The sequence below is a fragment of the Thrips palmi genome, unplaced genomic scaffold (assembly GCF_012932325.1).
Source record: "Thrips palmi isolate BJ-2018 unplaced genomic scaffold, TpBJ-2018v1 HiC_scaffold_18, whole genome shotgun sequence".
NCBI classification, from domain to species: Eukaryota; Metazoa; Arthropoda; class Insecta; order Thysanoptera; family Thripidae; genus Thrips; species Thrips palmi.
In genome coordinates this window covers 5983993-6005429 of record NW_023144627.1, presented here as the reverse complement: position 1 = coordinate 6005429, position 21437 = coordinate 5983993, and the positions used below count along the sequence as shown (strand labels likewise).

At 54.5% G+C, this 21437-nt stretch overlaps 1 protein-coding gene across 1 annotated transcript in view; it reads left to right on the top strand.

Annotated features, from left to right (window-relative positions):
* LOC117644649 (forkhead box protein P1) overlaps positions 1-21437 on the top strand; it is a 68929-nt gene that overhangs the window by 27855 nt on the left and 19637 nt on the right. Inside the window, exons 3-4 of the mRNA XM_034384260.1 lie at positions 15808-15907; positions 16198-16423. Of these exons, the coding sequence (XP_034240151.1) occupies positions 15808-15907; positions 16198-16423 (326 nt within the window). The remainder of the gene's footprint in view (positions 1-15807; positions 15908-16197; positions 16424-21437) is intronic.

Below are 21437 nucleotides of genomic sequence, written 5' to 3'. Positions count from 1 at the left end.
TGACGTCACATGATGTCGGAATCAGTGAGTTTCAGGCAAGTTTTCTTTTTTGTTTTCAAGATGGCGGCTGGCCACAATGGGCCACTACGGCCCCGACTTATCCTTTTTTCACGCGACTGTACGCGAGAGATTTTGGCCCCGGGGCGTTTGGCGGCGTACAGTGGGCCGGTGGAGGCGGACAAAACTCTCGACGCGTTTTGAGCTCAAGAGTCGCGAAATGGTACTCTAACCGAACGTCTGACCCCACCAATGGATTGCTCTCCGAACGAGGAATCCATTGGTGGGGTCACACGTTCGGTTCGAGTCCTGCTTAGCGACTCTGGAGCTCTGCACGCGTCCAGAGTTTTGTCCGCCTCCACCGGTCTTCCGGCCCACTGTGCGGCCCTGGCCCGGCGGGTGCCCTGGCGTTGCGCGCCATGCTGGCTGGGGTGTCTTGGCCCGCCGCCAAGCGCTCCCCTTCCACTGCCTCTCCCCTGCGGGCGCCGACCGCACTCTCTTGTACCGGTATGAGACGGTCGTCGTCGCGATGTCCCGTACGTGAGGGCAGGACTAGTAGTCCTCTGACCGCCAGAGGCCCGAAGGGGTGCCCGAAGGGGTGCCGCGAGGGGCCAAGGTAGCAAAACCTCTCTCCACACACACACACACACACACACACACACACACACACACACACACACACACACACACACACACACACACACACACACACACACACACAAAATTCCATTAAGCTACATTAGCCCTGGATTAGCTAACAGGTTGCGCCGCCCCTGCTGTGCCCCGCGCCATGGCCCGCTATGCGCTATGGTCCTTGTTACGATCTTGGCCGGATTGCAGACAAGGCTACAAGGGGCTTCCCTCGATCCCTGGGTGGCGATACGCCGCCGGTGTGCCCTTCCCAACCGCTCCGACCGCTCCGCGCCTTGCCGTGTGCAGTGTAAGAGCAGCAATATTGGGTATTTACACAAGCATATTGCCAACCGCGCTACGCCCTTTGGTATGCAGCCCCGCACACACTCACACACTCACACACACACACACACACACACACTGAGGCACACGTGCGGCGCCGCCAGGACGCCGCGATTTGAAAACAATTGTGGAAACGCTTTGGTGATAAGACTCCTCCGGAATACACAGTGCGGTCGCGCGTCGCCGCCGGGGGTGCCTTCTTTACTTTCCGTGTGCAGTGCAAAAAAAAAAAAACAAAGAGGAAAGTCATGATGAGAGTTTCTGCGGGGATCTTCGCGAGTTGGTGCACAGTGGGCCAGAAGACCTGTGGAGGCGGCCGAAACTCCAGACGCGTTTTGAGCTCCAGAGTCGCTAAACGGGACTCGGACGGAAGTGTGACCCCACCAATGGATTTCTCGTTCGGAGAGCAGCCCATTGGTGGGGTCACACGTTCGCTTCGAGTCCCATTTAGCGACTCTGGAGCTCAAATCACGTCTAGAATTTTGGCCGCCTCCACCGTCCTTCTGCCCCACTGTGCGGCGACTGTCAGCACCGGTTGTTGCTTTGCTGTTCGATCCCCGTCCGGCGCTGGCGGCGCGCTGGCGGTGCTGAGACGCTGAGGGTGTGGAAATGCGCGGCCGGCCGCGGCGTCACGCGCGTCGCGGCCGATAAGGGTTGAGATATAGGCGTCCGGATCAACCGGCGGCGGGCCGTCGGGGCGGCGGCCGTCGGGGTGGGCCTGCATACTAAGCGGCCCGCTGTCACGGACTCGGCGTCCGGGCCTGCCGGGCCTGCCGGGACGGTCCCCGCACTCAGGCAGCCAGACCGCGGGACAGCCCCCTGCAATAATAACGGGCCGCCATCTCCGCGATGAGGACCATTACCACCATGCCGGGTTTTGCTTGCAGGTGGACCCAATGTCGCACGCACCCAAATTCACCACCAAATTTTCACGCGTCGTTTTTATTTCGCGAAGCAAGGTTGGCAAGTGGACGTTTCGTCTGGCGCACAGTGGTCGGAGGTGGCCAAAACTCTAGACGCGTTTTGAGCTTCAGAGTCGCCAAATGAAACTCGAATGGAACGTGTGACCCCACCAATGGATTCCTCGTTCGGAGAGCAATCCATTGGTGGGGTCACACGTTCGGTTCGAGGTCTGTTTAGTGACTCTGGAGCTCAAAACGCGTCTGGAGTTTTGACCGCCTCCACCGGTCTTCTGGCCCACTGCGTGGCGCCACGGACTCTCCCTGCAATTCCAGTTCTTTGTTACCAGCCGCGCGGTTCTGGCCGTGTTTGCAGTTCTCCGTCGCCTCCCCCACGATCTCCGCGAGGCTCCGCGAAGCTCCCCGGCTGACCTGGTCCTGCTTCGGCGGGGCGGCGATGATCGTCGGCTACAAAATGGGAAAACAATACTGAGAGCGCGGTCTTTAGCGGCCCGGCATTAGCATGCAGATGGGGGCCCTTTCACACAACACCGCTTTGAGGAGCGCGTCTCTTTCGCCGCGTCTCATTGCCGAACCCAACGCCAAGCAGCACCGCAAAAAAAAAAAGCCTCGAAATCCAACATTTTAAAATCTGAATCTGCGGTCATGGCAATCACAGCTCAGTTGTAATTTTTAGTTTGAAACGAAGTTCCAAGTGTTTTGGCTGCCTTTTAAAATGTTAAAATGCTCAAAGTGTTATCGGAGGCCAATCTTCGGTCTCCGGGACGGGGCGTGGCCGTAACTGTAACTAATGCGGGCCCCAATATCATCCCGAAAGGGGGCGGGGAGAGTGTTTTGAGGTACGGGGGGTTATCAGCTTGTCTGCTGGTGTCGCAGAATGTAGTCTGGAGGTTGGTCGCCCCTTGAGCCAGCCTAACCCAATTAAGATATTCCGACCGAGGAGTGGATTACCTCATCTTATCCCCTCTCGGGCCGGGCAGGCCAGGCCTCTCCCCTGCCTCCCCTCCACAATGGATGGATCATCTTTTCCCCGAGGCCGCCCCGTGGCTCGGCACGCGCATAGGTGTGACTAGGGAGAGGCGTTGCCGTTGCTTATGGCCCGTGCTTTGTCACGTCGCATTGCCCGATCGCCGCCCTGCAGCGCATCCTCAAGACGCGTTTTTTTTTAGTTTAAAAAAAAGAGGAATTTACCTTACTCTTCTTGTTTTAGGGGCTGTTCATAAAATATGTCACGCGTTCTTGGGTCATTTTTGACCCCCCACCCCTCCCTCATCACAACTTCGTCACATTCGGCTAACCCTCCCTCCCCTCCACCCACTTGTGACGTATTTTTTTAAGCATGAGCGAGAAATCGCGCAAAATACATCAGTTAATTTCATTTCTCTAAGTCTTTACACTATCGAGTAAAATAAACGCTTTAGTAAGTTAAAAGACAATTAATTAACTTCGCGGGAGGGCGTTTTCATTGCTTACCCACCCAAAAATGTCGTATTAAACGGGTATTTTTAAAAATACGTCACAAGACCCAACACCCCTACCCCCCTCAGCGTCACAACTCATCACACCTAGCCGATACCCCCAACCCCCCTAAAACGCGTGACGTATTTTATGAACAGCCCCTTACTCGGCGACTGATGACCTCCTTCTGCTTGCCTCCTCGTCGGACTGATGACCCCCGCGTAATGCGGCCTGGAGGTCCTGGGAGGTAATCCCGGCGCCGTGTCTCCTTAATTGTGCACTTGACGAGCATGTTTTATTCCCGCCTGTCCTGCAGTGGTTCCTCGTCTTCCCCACCGATGAGCCAAAAATCAGAACAGAGCCAGAAAAAGTGAAGAGAAGAAGAAAGAAAGGAGGCATGCAAATTAACGTGCCGCCAAACAAAAGAAAAAGAAACATTTATGAAGACGGCTGCAATATTACGGATGGCTAAAAGTTGTTGACAATTCCGTCTCAACAATAAATACACACTTGGATAAACACGACGAATGATTGGCAGCGGAATAAAAATGGTCCAATGAGGGTGGGATTTGGAGGAGGGGGAGCAAGCAAAGTCGAGGCAGGGAGAAACCGCTGAGGTCCTTTTTTTTTCATCCCTTCTTTCCCCTTCCGCGCTCTGACTTTGCGCGTGTGACTTTGATTTCCAAGCAGAGCAACATCTTCGTGCCTCCTTTATTCTATTCCCTTTTTTTCCGGTCCCGCCCTCGCAGCCGTTCAATATCCCTCGTTTTGTCTACGCGCGCGCACGACCGTTTAGCCTCGTGTGTGCGAAAGAGAGAGGGTGTGAGTGGCGCCTGCGCAACGCTCCTTCTGGTATCTTTGCGCGTTTCGGAAACTTTCCACCTGAACAATTTCCAGAATTTCCAACCGCAGCGAACGCAAACCGTCCTCCGGAAACCCGGCTAATTATTTCGGGGCTGAAAAAGGACTCGTTTGCGTCCGAGGATTGTGTAAATTGTCAATTATTCCGGCGGCCACCGCGGTGTGACACTCTCGGCCCATTAAACGATTCCCTTTTTTCGCGTCCTGCTCCACTGTTTCTTGTTTTCACGGGGAAACTTTGGCTGCGAGATAAAGCATAAACATGCCTATTATTTCCGGCGCTCGCCAAGTCGCATTAACTCATCTGTTATCTTTAATTTACTAAAATGTTATTACGCCCTTTGCTTTTGTTTATCTGCGCTGCCTCTCTGCTTCTCGGAGCTAATTTGGGATATTGCCGATTACGCACCCTTTGCTTGACGGCCCAGGCGGTCCGGTCCCCGGCGAGAGGCTAGGGCCCTGGCTAAGGCTGCGGGGCGGACTGAGTCGCGGACGGGCAGGAAAGTTTTGAGTTCTACAGGACACACTGGTAAAACTAAAGCGTAGTACTACCCACTGTTTTCAAGCGTAATCAGTTTACGCTTGAAATCAAGCGTAACAGGCTCATCTGCCAAGATTTTCCCTATCTTAATGCATAGGGGAATTTCTAGCCTATGCTTGATTTCAAGCGTAACGCCTTCAAGCGTAACTTTATGTTTGACTCAAGGATAGAGTTACGCTTTAGTCTTACCAGTGCACCTAATTGAATACGGACTTCGTGTTAGAAGGATAAACCAGTTGTTTCCTCAAGTATCACACGCATGAAGACAAATCTTAAAAATAAGGGTACCAAAGTGCCAACTCTGTCCAGGCAAAGTACCAACTCTGTCCAACCAAAGTACCAACTCTGTCCAACCAAAATACCAACTCTTCCCAACATGCACTAGATCATTATGAACATCACAGCTTGTTTTAAATACGGAAACCTTCTCGTGGGAGTCAGGCTTGCTTTTGTCTGACGGCATGCGGGGCAGGCACCTCGGCTCCCCTCCCTCGGGGTCATCTAGCCGGCGTGCCTGCAGCCCTACGCCCTTGGCGCCGCCCCCAGTGCCGCCCCCAGTGCCCTCGCCCGGCATAAACAAAAGCCCTTCGAAGGCACCCCATCGCCACCTTATTGCAAGCCACATCAAGACCCCATTATCGGCTGATACCGCCGCCACCTGGCCTGCCTGGCTGCCTGCCCGGCTCCCCTCGCTGGAATGGGCTGCTGCTGCGTGCTGAGTGTGTTGAGGAGCACCGATCTGCTTCGTATACGAAAACAAGTAGTTTGACATTTTTCGTCGTTAGCCCTTATGGAAGGGTGGGGACAAGCCTTAAGCCTCGGCCTTTAAAAAAAATGAGGTCCCGAAATTCGTGCAGCAGTCCATCGCCCGCAGAAAGTCCCCGATTTAAAAACCTGGAATTTCGCGCCCGGCTGAAAACTTGCGCCGTGAAGGCCGCGAAGCGGGTGCCGTGAGTTATTTGACGCCCGACGGCCGCAAAAATATATTTAAAAACGGCGCGAAAAAAGCGTCCGGCATCGCGCCGGCTTGGCGGCCCCATCGGAATTGCCTTCTTTTCATACTTTTCATTTCGAGTTGAGGACGCGTGGCGTCGCGGCCGCGCGCGGCAAGGCGGGGCCCCGCGGGCCGACGGGGCCCACGGCGCCGACGACACTGAAGGGGCTTAGCTCGCGCTGCCTGGCCGCGAGCACTTGTCACCTGGAATAAAGTGCCACAATCATAACAATAATAATAAAAATAACGCGCCGCGGTAAATGCGGTCGCGCGAACGGCCCAACCCGCCACGGGTCAAAATTCAAACAAGGGCCGCATTTTAAGAACCAAGTTTCGCGTTTTAAAAGAAGAAAAGGAAGGTAGAGATAGAAAGAGACTGGCGAAGAGGAGAGAGAGAGCGCCGTTTCGCGCATTCTCGTCTGTCATTACTTGGAGGCGGTAGTTTGGCGGTATCGAAAGGGCCGCCCTACGTGTGTGTGTGTGTGTGTGTGTGTGTGTGTGTGTGTGTGTGGCAGCGCCTCTCGCTTATCACATATTTCATATGCGGGGCCCGGCACAGCCACCGTGTTTTGCTTAGGCCATATTATTTCCATATTTTTCGCATAATGCTGTGGCGGCTGCGGCGTCGCGGCATGTGTGCCTCTGTGTGTGTGTGTGTGTGTGTGTGTGTGTGTGTGTTGTGTGTGTGTCATGTCGCGGGGATGCAGCACTGCGTTTTAACTTCTTATCATTCATTGCGAGACTCCGCGGTGGGGCGTTCAGTGCCTCGCACCTCACGGCTGCTTAAATTGCGTTTCCCGTCACCAAACACTCATTCGAATTCGCGCCGAGTGTCGACCGTGTTGATCGAGGCGCTGCCGTCACTTGGCGGCAACCGAGTGTGCGTTCGGGTGATTTTTCACTCTGGTGGTCTCCGGGGCGTGGTCCCGGTCGCATCAAGCAACGTGAGTTAGGCGACGTGGACGCTGTGTCCACAGCGGGGCCAAGCCGTAACTCTGGACGCGCACGGTGGGCCAGAAGACCGGTGGAGGCGGACAAAACTCTGGACGCCTTTTGAGCTCCAGAGTCGCTAAATGGGACTTGACCCGCACGTGTGACCCCACCAATGGATCGCTCTCTGAACGAGGAATCCATTGGTGGGGTCACACGCGCGGTCTGAGGTCTGTTTAGCGACCTCTGGAGCTCAAAACGCGTCAAGAGTTTTGTCCGCCTCCAGTAGTCTTCTGGCCCACTGTGACGGGTTTGCAGCCTAGCAGCCCTCAAGAACGACTCGAATCAAACACGTGAAGACCACCAATGGACTGCCCTTTGAACTGGGAGTGCAAAGATGCCATCACAAGCGCCATTCGAGCTCTTTCTGAGCAGCCTGCGTCAAAATGCGTTTCCATTTGAGTACAGTCAGCGTCAAAATGCGTTGCCAATTCCGCGGGCCTGGTGGTGGCGTCCAGGCCCGGTGGGTCAACACGCCGCCTTGCGTTGCTTGGCGTTCCCTGGCGTTATTCACAGCATAAATTGGCCTGTTCGAGGGCCAATAGCGAAGGCCGCGTCCATCTCTCTCTCTCTCTCGCTGTGTGCACGCGCACCCCACTTGTTTGAACAACAACACTAAAATAAATTGAAGTGCCGCGGTGTAGCCAGTCCCCCACCCCTCGCGCCCCACGCCTCCAAGACCTCTCTCTTCTCTCTCTCTCTCTCTCTCTCTCTCTCTCTCTCTCTCTCTCTCTCTCTCTCTCTCTCTCTCGCTCCTCGGACCGCCGCGCTGCGAATAAATGGCACGGGCAACGCTCCTGGAGTTATTCTTTTCGATTATCAGTTTTATTTTAAGAGTGTGCCTCACGCGTGTGGAGGCAAAGTTCGGACCGAGCAGAGGGGCCCTGGAACGCTGGAACAAAACACGTAGGGCGCCCTGGAGGACGGGCTGGAGAACCTGGGACTACTTGCTGGAGACAATGTGCGCTGCGCCGTTTATTACAGAGAGGGGATAGCGAGACACATCGGCACCGTGCAAGCCAAGTTGCCAAACTTTGCGGCACACATGAGGAATTCGCGAGCGCCGCATAAGTCAAAGTATCACTTCGTAGCGACGTCTGGAAGGTGTCGCGAGTGCAGCGGGAGGGAGGGGTCTGGATTCTTTGAGTCCCGGTCCGCGGGCCCAGACCCAGGCCGCGCACAGTGGGCCAGAAGATTGGTGGAGGCGATCAAAACCGCGGGTGGGTTTCGAGCTCTAGTGACCAGGAACGAACGTGTGGCCCCCACCAATGGATTGCTCTCCGAACGAGGAATCCATCGGTGGAGTCACACGTCTGGTTCGAGTCCCATTTAGCGACTCTGGAGCTCAATACGTATCCGGGATTGTGACCGCCTCCACCGGTCTTCTGGCCTACTGTGGGCCGGGCAAGGAAGAAGAAATGAAGAAAAACGGGAGTTTGGAGTGATCGTTTCGGTTTACTTGTCTTGTCTCCTACCTACCGAGATACCTCCCTTGCCTTCTGCTGGTTAGTCCTCGTGCAACTTCCTCTATCTTTCCTCTCTCTCTCTCTCTCTCTCTCTCTCTCTCTCTCTCTCTCTCTCTCTCTCTCTCTCTTCCTTTACATAACTCGGCTTCCGCTCTATACGTGACTGTGCATGGAAAGCCTCCGCGAATTATGGGCTATAAAATCCGGCAGGGTGTATTTCTTTTTCGGGGAAAGGAGAGAAACATTTGACACAATGCCCTCCGCTGCAGCGCCATCTAACGGCCGCGCGACAAAGTTGTTTTTTATTGTTCGGCTGACTGACTCGATTCGTATGCAAGTAAACTGCTCTATATCTTCTAGGCGAGGGCGCTGCCTGGGGGCTGCACGGTGGGCCAGAAGACCGGTGGAGGCGGCCAAAACTCCAGACGCGTTTTGAGCTCCAGAGTCGCTAAATGGGACTCAAACCGAACGTGTGACCCCACCAATGGATTGCTCTCCGGACGAGGAATCCATTGGTGGGGTCACACGCTCGGTTCAAGTCCTGTTCAGCGACTCTGCAGCTCAAAACGCGTCTCGAGTTTTGGCCGCCTCCACCGGTCTTCTGGCCCACTGTGCGCTGCCGCCTTCTCGGAGTAGCAGCGAGCGGCTGAGAATGGAATAAAAACTTGGTTTCGGTGGAGGAAAAATTCGACCTTGCTTGACTGCAACGGCTCCTGTTCGGACACTGCTGTGCCGTTTCCCGGCACGAAGTGCTTCTCCGTGCAAGAGACGCGTCGTAAAAAAATAAGGAGAAAAAGAAAATAATTTCTGCGGCAACTACTCGGCCCTTTCTTGATGTTCTCCACCGTTCCGCGGTTTGAATACATACGCCCTGTTGCGGCCTCTCTCTTTCTCTCTCCCTCCCCCTCCCCCTCCCCGCCCGACGACCCCATATATCTGCAGTTATGCGGCCGGGCTAGGCCTGTCCTCTTGGCGCTGCCTGGCCGCGTCTGCAACCAGCCCCGTCTCTCTCGCACCCGCCCGAAGGGCCATTGCCAGCAGCTCCGTCTCTCTCGCACTCGCCGGACGGGCCATTGTGTCTCCTCCGTGGTGGTGGAGCGCGAATTTTTATTGTTTGGGGGATGTTTCTCTCTCTTCCTCTCTCTCTCTTTCTCTCTCTCTCTCTCTCTCTCTCTCTCTCTTTCTCTCTCTCTCTCTCTCTCTCTTTCTCTCTTTCTCTCTCTCTCTCTCTCTCTCTCTCTCTTTCCTCTCTCTCTCTTTCTCTCTCTCTCTCTCTCTCTCTCTCTCTCTCTCTCTCTCTCTCTCTCTCTCTTTCTCTCTTTCTCTTTCTCTCTCTCTCTCTCTCTCTCTCTCTCTCTCTTTCTCTCTCTTTCTCTTTCTCTCCCTCTCGTCTGCGGGGGAGATTATGGCAAGATGATGGCCCTGGTCAAGGCACCGCGCCTGCGATCCGACGGGTAGGCCACCCGCTCCGCAGGCGCGTCTCCTGCTTGCCTGTTGCCTACGCCGCAGGCGCTCGCCGGCCTCCTTTACCATCAAAGCCTTGTGTTGCTTTCGTGATTTCGACATTTTTAAAATATTTTTTTTGTCAAGGTGTCGTTGGCACCGCGGGCCACGTTGCCGCGGGAAATTTAAATTGCGCTCGCGCGTTAAACATGCCGTTAATTACCTCCAGGAAGGCTATTAAAGTCTTTGAGATGCAACCGACCCGCGCCAAGAAAAAAACAAAAAACGCCCAAACTGCTGGCCAAAGTGTGCAAGTTGTCTTGTCTAACAAGCCGCGCTGCCCCGAGGCGTTCTGTCTTGTTTTTGTTGTTTTTGTTGCATGTGGCTCTCCGGGGGCTCTCGGAGAGGCCGACTTGTGGCGCTCGGGGTCTAACGAAGGGGCCTGCGCTGCACTGCACACAAGATCGAGACGTTATTGGCCAAAGTGCCCCTGTGGCCCTTGTGGCCACGGACCGCTCTGGGTGCCAAGGTGCTCGGGGGAGGCTGGCTGCCTGCCTGGCTGCCTGGCTGGCTGCCTGGCTGGCTGGCTGGGGTGCGCCGGGACAATAAGAACCTACAATGTGTTTTGGAAGGGCACTTGTCGGTCATTGTTGCTGCTCGTTTTATTTCATTCTTTCCCTTTTTTCTTGTCCTTTTTACACAATTTCTCCTTGAAAAATGGGCTAATCACAAGGGTCACCTAAAAGAAAGATGACTTTAATCTCCGCGATCGTGTTGCCCCCCTCCCCGTCCCTCCCGCGCGCGGCCCGCCCTCCCTGTCTCTCTTGCTCCTCGAGCAAAGTATGCGAAACGCTGCAAATTGCGTTTCCCGCCGCAACTCTTGGCGCGCTAGCGGCGCTAGCACAAAGCCACGTGGCAGGTCAGGAACTCTACCCCATCCTTAAACCTCAGGTTGCGTCCCGTGGTTTGCAACCCGGTTCGCATCAATTGAGGAGGCTTCTGGACGGCCCCTGACCTAGTTTACCCCGCGTTGATCTGTCTCCCTCGCGTTTCCTTTAGGTGCGAGAGAGGCAGAGCGACGGGAACAACTTGGTTTCAGCCTACAGGCGCGAAGAGACACCATCGCGCTGCCGGCAGCCAGTCTGCTAATGGTCCGACCGGCCAAACAAGCTCAAATTAACGGCAGTTGTATCGACTGTTGACAGTGGGTGGCCGCGTGGGTGTTAGCGCGCCGCTGCTGCTGCTGTTGTTGTTTTGCGCGCGTGTTGTTGTTTTGGTCCGGTTTACAGCGTGTTGGCCGCGCAGCTTTGCTACTTAAGCCCGTTCAATTGCTGCCCTGCCGTGTGTGTGTGTGTGTGTGTGTGTGTGTGTGTGTGTGTGTGTATTAGTGTGTGTGAGTGAGAAAGAGGGGGGAGAAAGAGAGAGAGAGAGAGAGCCCAGCAGCGGGTCACTGTGCAATGAGGGCAATGTTTCGGCCTATTTGTCCGCGTGTAATGGCGTGATTAATGTTTTAATTAATACACCGAAATTTTCGGAGGGAAAAATGAAATAAAAAAACAAGCGAGGGGCGGAAACAAACAGCGACCACAATCTAGTTTATTATTTACATCATTTGCCGGTGTGGCAGCTAGCTCTAGTCGTCTCCGCGGAAAAAGCGAAGGGCGAGACAGGTTAGAGGAATTGGTGGGTTTAAGAGGGTTTGTCTGGGACGCACCTTGGCTGGCTGGCTGGTTGGTTCGCCAGCGCAAACAGGCCATCCATGAGTAATGCCCCAACAAACCGCTCTCTCCCTCCCTCTCGGCACGGCCTGGCCAGGCGGACCGGCCGTCTTGCAGCGTGTGTTGCCCACACTGTGGCCAAGACGCCTCAGAATCAGAGCAGACATTTTTGACCTTCTCCTGAATTAATTGTCGGGCTAACCAGAGCGCAGGACGATTTTACCATTTTGGGATCACGTTATATTTTTTGCGTCAACCCTGAGGATTGCAAATTTTGTGAACGGGTAGATGGAACCGAGTTTGGTGCTGGTCCATCTCTGCAGAAACGCCGGCCCCGGTACCTCCTCGAAGGAACTCAAAACTTGCGGATAAACAATGGAGTCTTGAGTGTACATAATTCATTGGCTCACGTCCGGACGCGAAATTAGGGAATCGTTTCATTAGTATCCGCCTTTGTTGGCGGTTGCATTGTTGTGTGTTGTTGAGTTACGATTGTTGCTAAAGAACAAGCCACCCCGACAATGCAGAGGTCTCTAATTGATACTCAATTATTAAAACAAACATCTCCGTGGCGTGCCGGGCTGCTTGCCGGGCTGCGTCGGGGGGCATGCCGCCCCGGACACAGCCAAGGGGTGGCAGCCTTGGCTCAGACGGACGCGGTTACACAAGTGCTGGAGGAAATTTCGGTACTTCGCCCACCGTGAGCTGCTAGCCCAATGCAGCTCAATGCTTCTGCAACACTCGAACTAATTCGTCAAGGGAACGTATTGGACCACTGACGAAAAATAAGGGCTAGTTATGGACTTGATGACCACTGACGAAAAAATGTAAGTGACGAACTTGATGACCACTGACGAAAAAATGTTAAGTGATGGAATTAATGACTACCGACGAAAAAAAGGATGGTGACGAACTTGATAACCACTGACGAAAAAAAGGCTAGTGAAGGACTCGATGACCACTGACAAAAAAAGGGCTAGTGACGGACAAGCCCGTGACTCTGACGAACGTGCGATTGTGCCTCTGTTGGCCCTGGCCAGCCAGTGTCTTCATCAAACTTGCGTGTTGGTCTTTCGCAGGGCTGTTTTCCTTGCCCCAGCTGGGAAATGAAGCCAAACAGGCCCCAAGGAGGAGAAAGACGAGTAAGACTGATCGGACCGCTGCCTGGGCCTCGGTCCTGTTTACTGGCCCCGTGGCCTCTGCAGACGTCCGCCCGAAAATTAAGTTGATTTTACTGCTGGAAAGGGGTCCGGAACAACGAGCAAACCTACCTCTGTCTTGATCGAACGTCAACATCGTTTGGCGTAGCGTGGCGCAGCGAGGCCCGGCCAATCATCCAGTGTTTGTCGTCATTATGTTGCCATCAGTTTTAGCGATGCGCGGCGGTGGACTTGTTTAGGCGGTCGACACGCGACGAAATTTAGTCAGAGTCCTCAAATCGAACTCGAATCAGGCATGTAGTGGCACCTCTGGATTGCCCTTCGAACGAGGAATCCAATGGTATCCTCCCCTGATTGATTCGAGTGTCTCAGAGTTATGTCTGCTTCCACTGTACCGGCACTGTTTTTCGCGGTGTATGTACTTTGCGCGCAGGCACACCACGGCACACGTACGATTAACTCGGCTTGGCACACAAACAATTACACTCTGGGGCCGTGCTCCGCTCCGCCCCGCCCCGCCCCGCCTTACACCGTGGAGACCGCTCCATGCACGGCTGGGGCATGCCTGTGAATATGAATCGGAGGGCAGCGTCACAGAAGGAGCCCAGGGCTTTGGCGCTCCCCCTCCCACCCCCTCTAACGATCCCTGAGATTCCACACATGACACCGCCGAGCGGCTCCGTCTCTCTCGCACCCCCACGGAACGCCCCGTGAGTGCGAGAGAGACGGAGCGACAGCAGAACGCCACCTGCGCGCCGAAAAGCCACTTTCAAGTTTTTGCCCATGTCGTTCCACCGCTTCCTGTGTCGTTTCCCGACGCGAAATGGAATCCCGTTACCGTCGTCCGGGTCGTCTTAACAGTGGTGCGGTTCAAGACAGGGCCGTGCGAGAAACCCAGCGAGAAACTCAAGGGAAACACTTTGAGAAAACGGCCGATACATTTCGAACCGGTCAGTTGCCTGATTGCCAAAAGCGCAGTGGAAAGTTGGCGGTGTTTGGAAACCACCTTTCCACCGGCAAGGCAAGTCGAAGCCGGTAGTTGGCGGTACGGCGAACGCGGTGGTGTAGCGCAGCACAGCAGCCAAGTTTTGCAGCGGCGAATTAATTTCCACAAACTGCAGGCGCTGATTGGCTGCTTCTAATCAACGCGGCCTTCGACACAACTTGCCGGCCACGTTGATTGGTCGGCCGCAGCCCGCAGGGAAAATGAAAGAAAACCGCAGCAGGTTCTTTCCTTTTTACAGATAAAACGAAAATTTAATAGTTTTTTTTTTCAGTTTTTGCTGTTCTAAAATAATCCAAATATTTACAAAATTAGTATGTTTTTGTAAAAACAATATCACTGTTTCTAATATTATGAGGAGTACGAAGACATTGTCACTGGTTGTCGCCGCGCTGGCACAGCATCATTTCTGCAAATATGCAGTTGGCGCCACTGTAAACAAATTTGTATGACTTATCGGAATGAGAGGGGCAGGGCCGAGGGGGTGGGGTGCGCGCATACAGAGTAGGGTGGTCGTGGGCCGACTTTGGCTCTAAGTCTCGAATACATTAAGAGCTGAGCGAATTGCTTACGTAAACAAAAGTATGGCCCGGGCGGACTCGGAGCCGTACACAGCAAAACAAGCAGAGTGCGTGTACTCAACCCACACACACGCACTGGCATCCCCCTCGCAAGTTTCACCCTTTCAGCACCGATGTGTCTGGGAAAGATGCCACGCCAGGCTGCGGGGCACGGCGCCGTGGCGCAGTCGGTAGCGTGCTTGCCAGCGGGCTGAAAAAACCTGGTTCGCGTCTCCCTCAGGTCATCCGTCACAGTTTCTTTTTTCTTTCTTTGGTTGGACCTTTGATTGCGCGAAGCAGCAGCGGGATTCTCGTGATTATTCTCGCCACGCTTTCGCAGCCCCTTGCTGTCATTTCGTGGGGCGCGGCAGTCGGACAGACAGACAGACGGACTGACAGACAGACAGACAGACCGGCAGACGGGCGTAATTAGCATTAACGACACCCACCGTCTTCGGCGCCACACTCATCGTCCTAACCGGCCAAGTTGTTGTATTCTCCGGCCGGGCCTCGCCGCCGCGCCGCCCCCACTGTGATTCCAACCCTTCATAGCACCGACGTGCGGCCCGCCCGACTCAGCACACTGCCAAGACACCGCCGCCCTCGCTTTACTTTCGGCCGAGGAAATTCGACCCACTTTCCGCAAACTTTTAACTCTACGAAAAAGTTGCCAAAAAAGGGGGAAAAAAAAGAAAACGTAGCGAGCAGTGTACCACCTGGGGCGTGGCGCCCGCAAATCCAGACAGCGATCCTCTTTATCGTTATGTTGTGGAGTACCCGGCCACGGCCCCCTTATTTCTTTATTTATGGTTTCGCGTCGTTTGGTTCCCTCCGCCTCCTTCGGCACCGCCTCGGCCCCAACCCTTTTCCCACCACTGCAAACTTGCCTCCAGCCCCTCGTTGTGTGTGTGTGTGTGTGTGTGTGTGTAGTGTGGTGTGTGTGTGTGTGTGTGTGTGTGTGTGTGTGTGTGTGTGTGTGTGTGTGTGTAATTCGCTGCGTCGCGGCGTCAGATGTATGCAATTGCTGACAACGTGTGTATCTCGCTGCTGCTGATTCCAAATTAATGGATACAAACAAAGATGGCTGTGTGTCTTGGCTGTCTTGGGGGCGGCGAGTACCGCCCGACCGCCGCCCCAGACTCGTTGGTCGGTTCTTTGTCGCCCCTCCAGCTGGAAATTCTCCAGCGGGGTCATTATTAATGATTGCCACTCCATTGATACCCCGTTGGCGGCGGCGGTCTAGCCGCCCCGGGTCCTGTTCCGGGGGTGGGGGTTTGGCAGCCAGGTTCAGCAACCTCCCGGTTCGGGTTCGTCCACGAAAACCCGCTAAACCTGCGCGGACTTAAAACTGATTTTAGTTTTTATGGACATCGACGGCGCATCGTCCTGCGGGGTGCCACCCTCAGAGCCTCCGAGGACCACGATGTAGGGCCGAGCGGTGGGGCGGGGCGGCGCTGATTTACATTTCTCACTTTTCAAGTATTGTTCCGAGCGAGGCGGCAAGTTGGCAGCCCTGGCCCTGGCGGCCCCGGCGGCCCTGGGGATGGCCATTTTATGGGGGCGTCTATCGTAAATAGGTTAGCGAGCTCCGTTGCCTGGCTTTGAGGTGTCTAGCCCATTCTAATCACCATCGCCTATTTCCTGGCTTGCTTCATCGGTCCGTTTTTTTAAATTTTGATTCCGTTTTTTTTAACTTCAACGTTGTCGTGTTGTTGTTGCAGGGGAGTGAGCTGGCCCGCCAGCATCTGATGCAGCAGCAGCTGCTCGCCCAAAGGCACTACCTCTTGCAGTACGGGTCGCAGCTTGCGGAGCAGCATCCAGGTCAGTGCCCACCGCCCTTTTCAAAATGTGTCAAATTTTTTCTAAAAAAAAAAGGAGTTTAAAGTTTCAAATTTGAAAAAAGATACTAGAAACTGTTTGTTTTTTTTTTCAATTTTAAATTGCGTTTTTTTTTTAATTCAAAACGCTATTTTGTTTTGTAAATTTTGAAAACAGTGCGTTATTTTTTCAAATTTCATTTTTTTATTTTTTTTTCAAAAATGTAGTTGTTTTGTAAATTTTCTTATTGTTGAAGTAGTTTTAGAAGTTAAGTTGTTTGACTTTTTTGGCAGTTCCCCTGATGTGCCGCACGGACGAGTCGAACGGCGGCCCCGCGGTGGGCGGCGCGCCCCCTCTGGGGCTGGCCATGCCCCCCATGGTGCCCGGGGGGCCCGGCCTGGCGTCCGGCCTGGCGCCGCTGGCCGACGAGCTGGACAAGATGCACCCCCTGTACTCGCACGGCGTGTGCCGGTGGCCCGGCTGCGAGGTCGTCTGCGACCACTTCCAGGCCTTCGTCAAGTGAGTGCACTGGAAAAGAGAAAGGGGAGGGGGGAAATGGGGATGGATGCAGTCGAACCGCACGTGTGACCCCACCAATGGATTCCTCGTTCGGAGAGCAATCCATTGGTGGGGTCACACGTTCGGTTCGAGTCCCATTTAGCGACTCCGGAGCTCAAAACCCACCCGGGATTTTGATCGCCCCGCGGGTCGTCTGGCCCACTGTGCGCTGCCTGGCGTTGCTGGCCGTCCCTGCCGCGGGGTGGCGTGGCGGCGAGGCGGGGTGGCGCTGCTGTTTATTCCCCCACAACAACAACAACAACAGCCAGACGGCGAGCAACAGGTGGCCCGTCGGGGCACAACACAACAAGCCTTGATGTGCTGTTGTTGTTTTTGTTGTGGGGGCGGCCCGGCCGTCGCGTCACTCCCACCGGGGGGCGGAACCACGCCTGGGGGCGGCTTGGGGCGGCGCCCCGCCGGAGTTCAAGGCCATCGCGATGCCTGGACATGCGAGCGAGCGTGTGTGAAGTGTGTGTGTGTGTGTGTGTGTGTGCGCGCGCGCGCGTTCGCGCCACAGCGGTGGGTAGCGGACTGCCTATGCTGACGCTTGCAGGGGACCGATGTCCCGAGCGTCTCGAAGCTCTCCAGTCGGAGATCGGAGATGACCTAAACTGTCAGAAGACACTGTTAAACACCTCTACCCCCTGAGGGTTACTTTTAACTTTGAACGGATTTCGAACACTGTCGGTGGTGGCGTCAAGGTGAAGTCGAAACGCAGGCTTGAAACGAAACACACGAAAAAGCACCGTGGCCTCGCCTTCCGGAGTTCCGCAGTGGGGTGGCGCCGCGTCCTCCCAGAGTGTCCCATTGATGGACGACGCCCATTTTACTTCTCGCCCGCATTCTTTTTATAATAAATACATCTATTTTCCCCGCCGTTTTGCTCGTGTCGTTATTATGAATTATCAGCATAGCTTTGTTTGGCGTCTGCCCTCTCAGCTTTTTTTTCTCCTTCTCTCCGGGGCTATTTTCCTTGTTCGGCACGCGTCTTGGGGTAATGAGGTCTTCACGAGGGAAATCCGGACGGAAACTGTTGTGCTTTCCTCGATCGGGGAAAGGCGAAAGAAAAACGCCCTCATCGCGGTTTGCCGATTGCGACCTCCCCTCCGAACTACGGCGGACACGTTCTTTCTTTCGCTTTCATTATCCGGGAATAACAATACGGGAAAGAGAGGGAGAGAGGTTCATGGGAATAATTAATGGTGGCCTCAGATTAAGGGCGTGGCCTGTCCCGCGACACTTTCGAACTTTGAGATTTCGGAGGGTCTGTCTGTAGCGGAATCAGCGCGGCCCATTTATAACGGCCAGAAACAATTAGTTAGCCGAGCTTTTATTTCCTGTTTCCTGCTTCATTCCGAGAGCGCTGCCAACTCCTGAGGTAGCGATGGCGTAATCGGTAGGGACGTTGGTTACCGAAGTAAAAACCTTCGGTTCAACTACCGACGACTTTTTCAAAACCTTTTTTTTTTAAATTCTCATGTAATATTTCAGATTTTGTTAAAAACTTACTACTTTTTGAAAGTTGCTAACTTTTGACGGTAGCGTGGAACCCAGAATGGACTTGTTGAAAACGAAGCCGGGCGGCTGTCTTGCCTACCGCCCCACCCCACCCCACCCCGCCCCGCCCCACCCCGCCCCGCCCCGCCCCACCCCGCCCCGCCCCACCCCGCCCCGCCCCGGCGTCGCATCGAATTGCTGTCAACGGGCGGGTCGCGGCGCCGCGGCGGCCCTCCAAAGTGTCATTTCTTTTCTCCTTCCACCTCTACTAATTGCGTCCTGCAGCGCTCCCCTTCATCCTCTCGAGGACTTTCATTCCGAGAGACAGCCGAAGAATGAATGAATCAGCTGCAGCATCTCAAACGATCAGCTTTTTTATTTTTCGTGAAAAAATGTTTATTTCAAGTTTTTTTTTTTTAAGTTGGCAACCCTTTATTTTTGAACGGTGGGAAGTGCGGCCACTTCGGATCCGGCTGACGCGCACCAACTTTACAACGCTAATTTCTCTCTTTTTTCCCTCTTTCTTTACGGGGGGGACATTGAGTTCAGGGGCTGCGGCCGGATTGCAAATCATCAAGGAAAAGCGCAGCCAGCGAGGGCCTGACTCCCAATCACTTTGGAATCACAAGTCGCTCAGTGGGCCAGAAGACCGGGGGAGGCGGACAAAACTCTAGACGCGTTTTGAGCTCCAGAGTCGCTAATGGGACTCGAACCGAACGTGTGACCCCACCAATAGATTGCTCTCCGAACGAGGAATCCATTGGTGGGGTCACACGTTCGGTCCGAGGCCTGTTTAGCGACTCTGGAGCTCAAAACGCCTCTAGAGTTTTGGCCGCCTCCACCGGTCTTCTGGCCCACTGTGAGTCGCCTGTCTCTCTCTGGCTCAGTGGGTGCGACGCAGACGAAGCGACCGGACACCTAGGCGGATGCGGCTAATTCCTTTGACTCCCTCCTGTCTGTCGCGTTGCGTTATTTTGCCGGGGCTTCGCGGTGACACCGAAAGAAAGACAGAAAATAAAAAAAAGGAAGACGGGCAGATCGAAAGCAAAATTGGGGGCGAGCGTAATGGTCGGGGAGGGCCGGCAGGCAAGCAGGGCGGCCATGAATCTTGATTTTAACTCGATTATTGTCGGTTCGTTTTTAAAACGCGCGGCCGTAACGCGGGCCGAGGCGAGACGTGTCAACGCGACAGTGGGGGAGACAAGGCAGGGGCGTCGGGCCGCGTCCGGACCAGCCTCGCCGTGCCAAAGTTTCGGGCTTCCAAAAATGTTGGATGTTCGCTGCATCTAAAAAAAAAAAGCAACCGGCAAAATATAAACCAATACAAAGGATTGTTTTTATTTTGGAAAATTGAAAAATAAAAAGGAATGGCGGAAGATTGTGTGCCTGCCTGGCGTGAAATCTCGTCCAGACGGGCCTCCGCTTAACAAAGCGGCGAAAACTTGGTGCCTAAATCTGGTCCGGGTAAGCCGTACCTAAGCCCATCCATGAGCGTTGCCCAGCGGCCCCCAACTTCTGCTCGATTCTCCTCTCTCGTGCCACACTTTTCACCGGCCCGCGTATTGCGGCGTTTCCTGGGAAAATATCTTTGGCTCCGGCACAAAAATGGGTGCACTCTTCGCTCCCGCTCTCCGCCCCCTCCTCCTGACCCGGTGGGACCTGCATTGCGATTGCCAATTTTTCATGGCCGGAGGGTCCAAGGCATCCGAGTCGTTTGTAATTAAAAAAGACGCGGGTCGGCCTGGCTGTGCCTGGCTGTGCCTGGCTGTGCATGGTGTCAGTACGTTTAGCAGTAATTAGTTGGCCGAGGCCCCGACACCGCAAAGGAAGGGGGAGGGGGGAGCAGCCCCGATTTACTTACCCCACACTGATTCATCACGAGAAGCCCTGCCGATTTTTCTCGGCCCGTCGCCTGTACTTCCTCCTTCTCTCTCTCTCTCTCTCTCTCTCTCTCTCTCTCTCTCTCTCTCTCTCTCTCTCTCTCTCTCTCTCTCTCGTTGCACGGCCGCGCGCTGTACTCTTGAATATGAAAACGAATGGTGTGGCGTAAATTAGCCAGTGCCACTTTGGGGAAATGAGTGCCGTCTCTGGAAAGAGTTGCAGAATCCCTGTTTTTTAATCATCTTTTTTTGCAAGTTTTAATTTTGAGACTGGACAGAGTCTTGTACTCGCAGCAGAGACCGGAAGTGACTCCCGGCTTCCGGTTCGCGAATGAAAGCCCCGCACTGTTCTGCCATTCGCTATGCAGCCAGGCCTGGCCAGGCGTCGTCAGGGCAGCGGCACAAACTTTCCCAATCACTTGGCTGCCCTAATTGCGATCCAGCGGTTGTAAAACAAAGCGAGACTGCTTGCGGCCGGACCAACTTGTGCGTCGTCTGTCACGGGTTCGAGTCCCCCCGGCGGCGTCTTTTTTTTTTTTTTTTTAGGCTGGCAGGCCAGTCAGTGACTACCGGCGCGTCCTGAGACGCCCACCACAAACTGCCCCCTGTTCCCATGGCCCCGCGGGGCCGTAGCTGGCTCTGTGATAATCGATTTATGTCTCATCACTTTTTCCTGTTTTTTCAACCGGTTTTTTTTTGCCACTCTTTTTCCGGTTTCGCCCTCTCCCTTCCCAATTGATAGCACAAAGGGCGCGTTCTCGGTGTTTGGTTGTTATTGGTCCTGACTCTATTATCTCGGGATTTTTACCCCGTTCGGTCTACTTCGGCCAGCAATCAGTGCCCGAGCGCAAACACGCCGACATTGTGTCTAACAATTAATGGAACAAACAGAAGGGGAGCAGAGCAGGGCCTCCTTGGGGCGATCCCAAGACAGGTGGGTTGCTTATTAAGGGGGATTCGCCGAGGATGGGGCAGCGCACAGTGGGCCAGAAGACCGGTGGGGGCGGCCGAAACTCTAGACGCCTCTTGAGCTCCAGAGTCGCTAAGTAGGACTCTGGAGGAGTAGGACCCATATGAAAAAGAAAGGCTCCCAAAACAGCCCGAGCGGGGGCTATGTCCGAAAACGGTTCCACCGGACTGGTCCGGCTGACATCCAGAATGTTAGAAATCCGGCAAGGTTTCGGGTGTTGTCCGACGACTAGATTCGGACTCTTTTCGGACTAGCCCGAAGCAAGGCCGGCGAGCAAGGCGGGCTGCCGGGCTGCCCCCCGCCGCCCCCCACCCTTCCCCTCCCTCCCGAAACCCCTCTCCTCCCTTCGGAATCCCCTCCCCTCCGTCTGCAAGTGCAGTGCAGGCAACACTGCAAAGCCGGTGCACTTGGCAAGCCGTTTTGAATGTTGAAAATTGGCAAGCCTGGACCTGAAATACTTCCGAGTTCGCTAAATTTGGGCATTGCTGGCGGCCGAAGCGCTAAGTTTGGGCAAACTGGAAGATTTCAGGTCAGGGCTTGCCAATGTTTAGCATTCAAAACGACGTGCCACTTTTGTGGCAGGCAAACTTGGCACCGGATTTGAACTTACGATAGTAATCAAATAGTT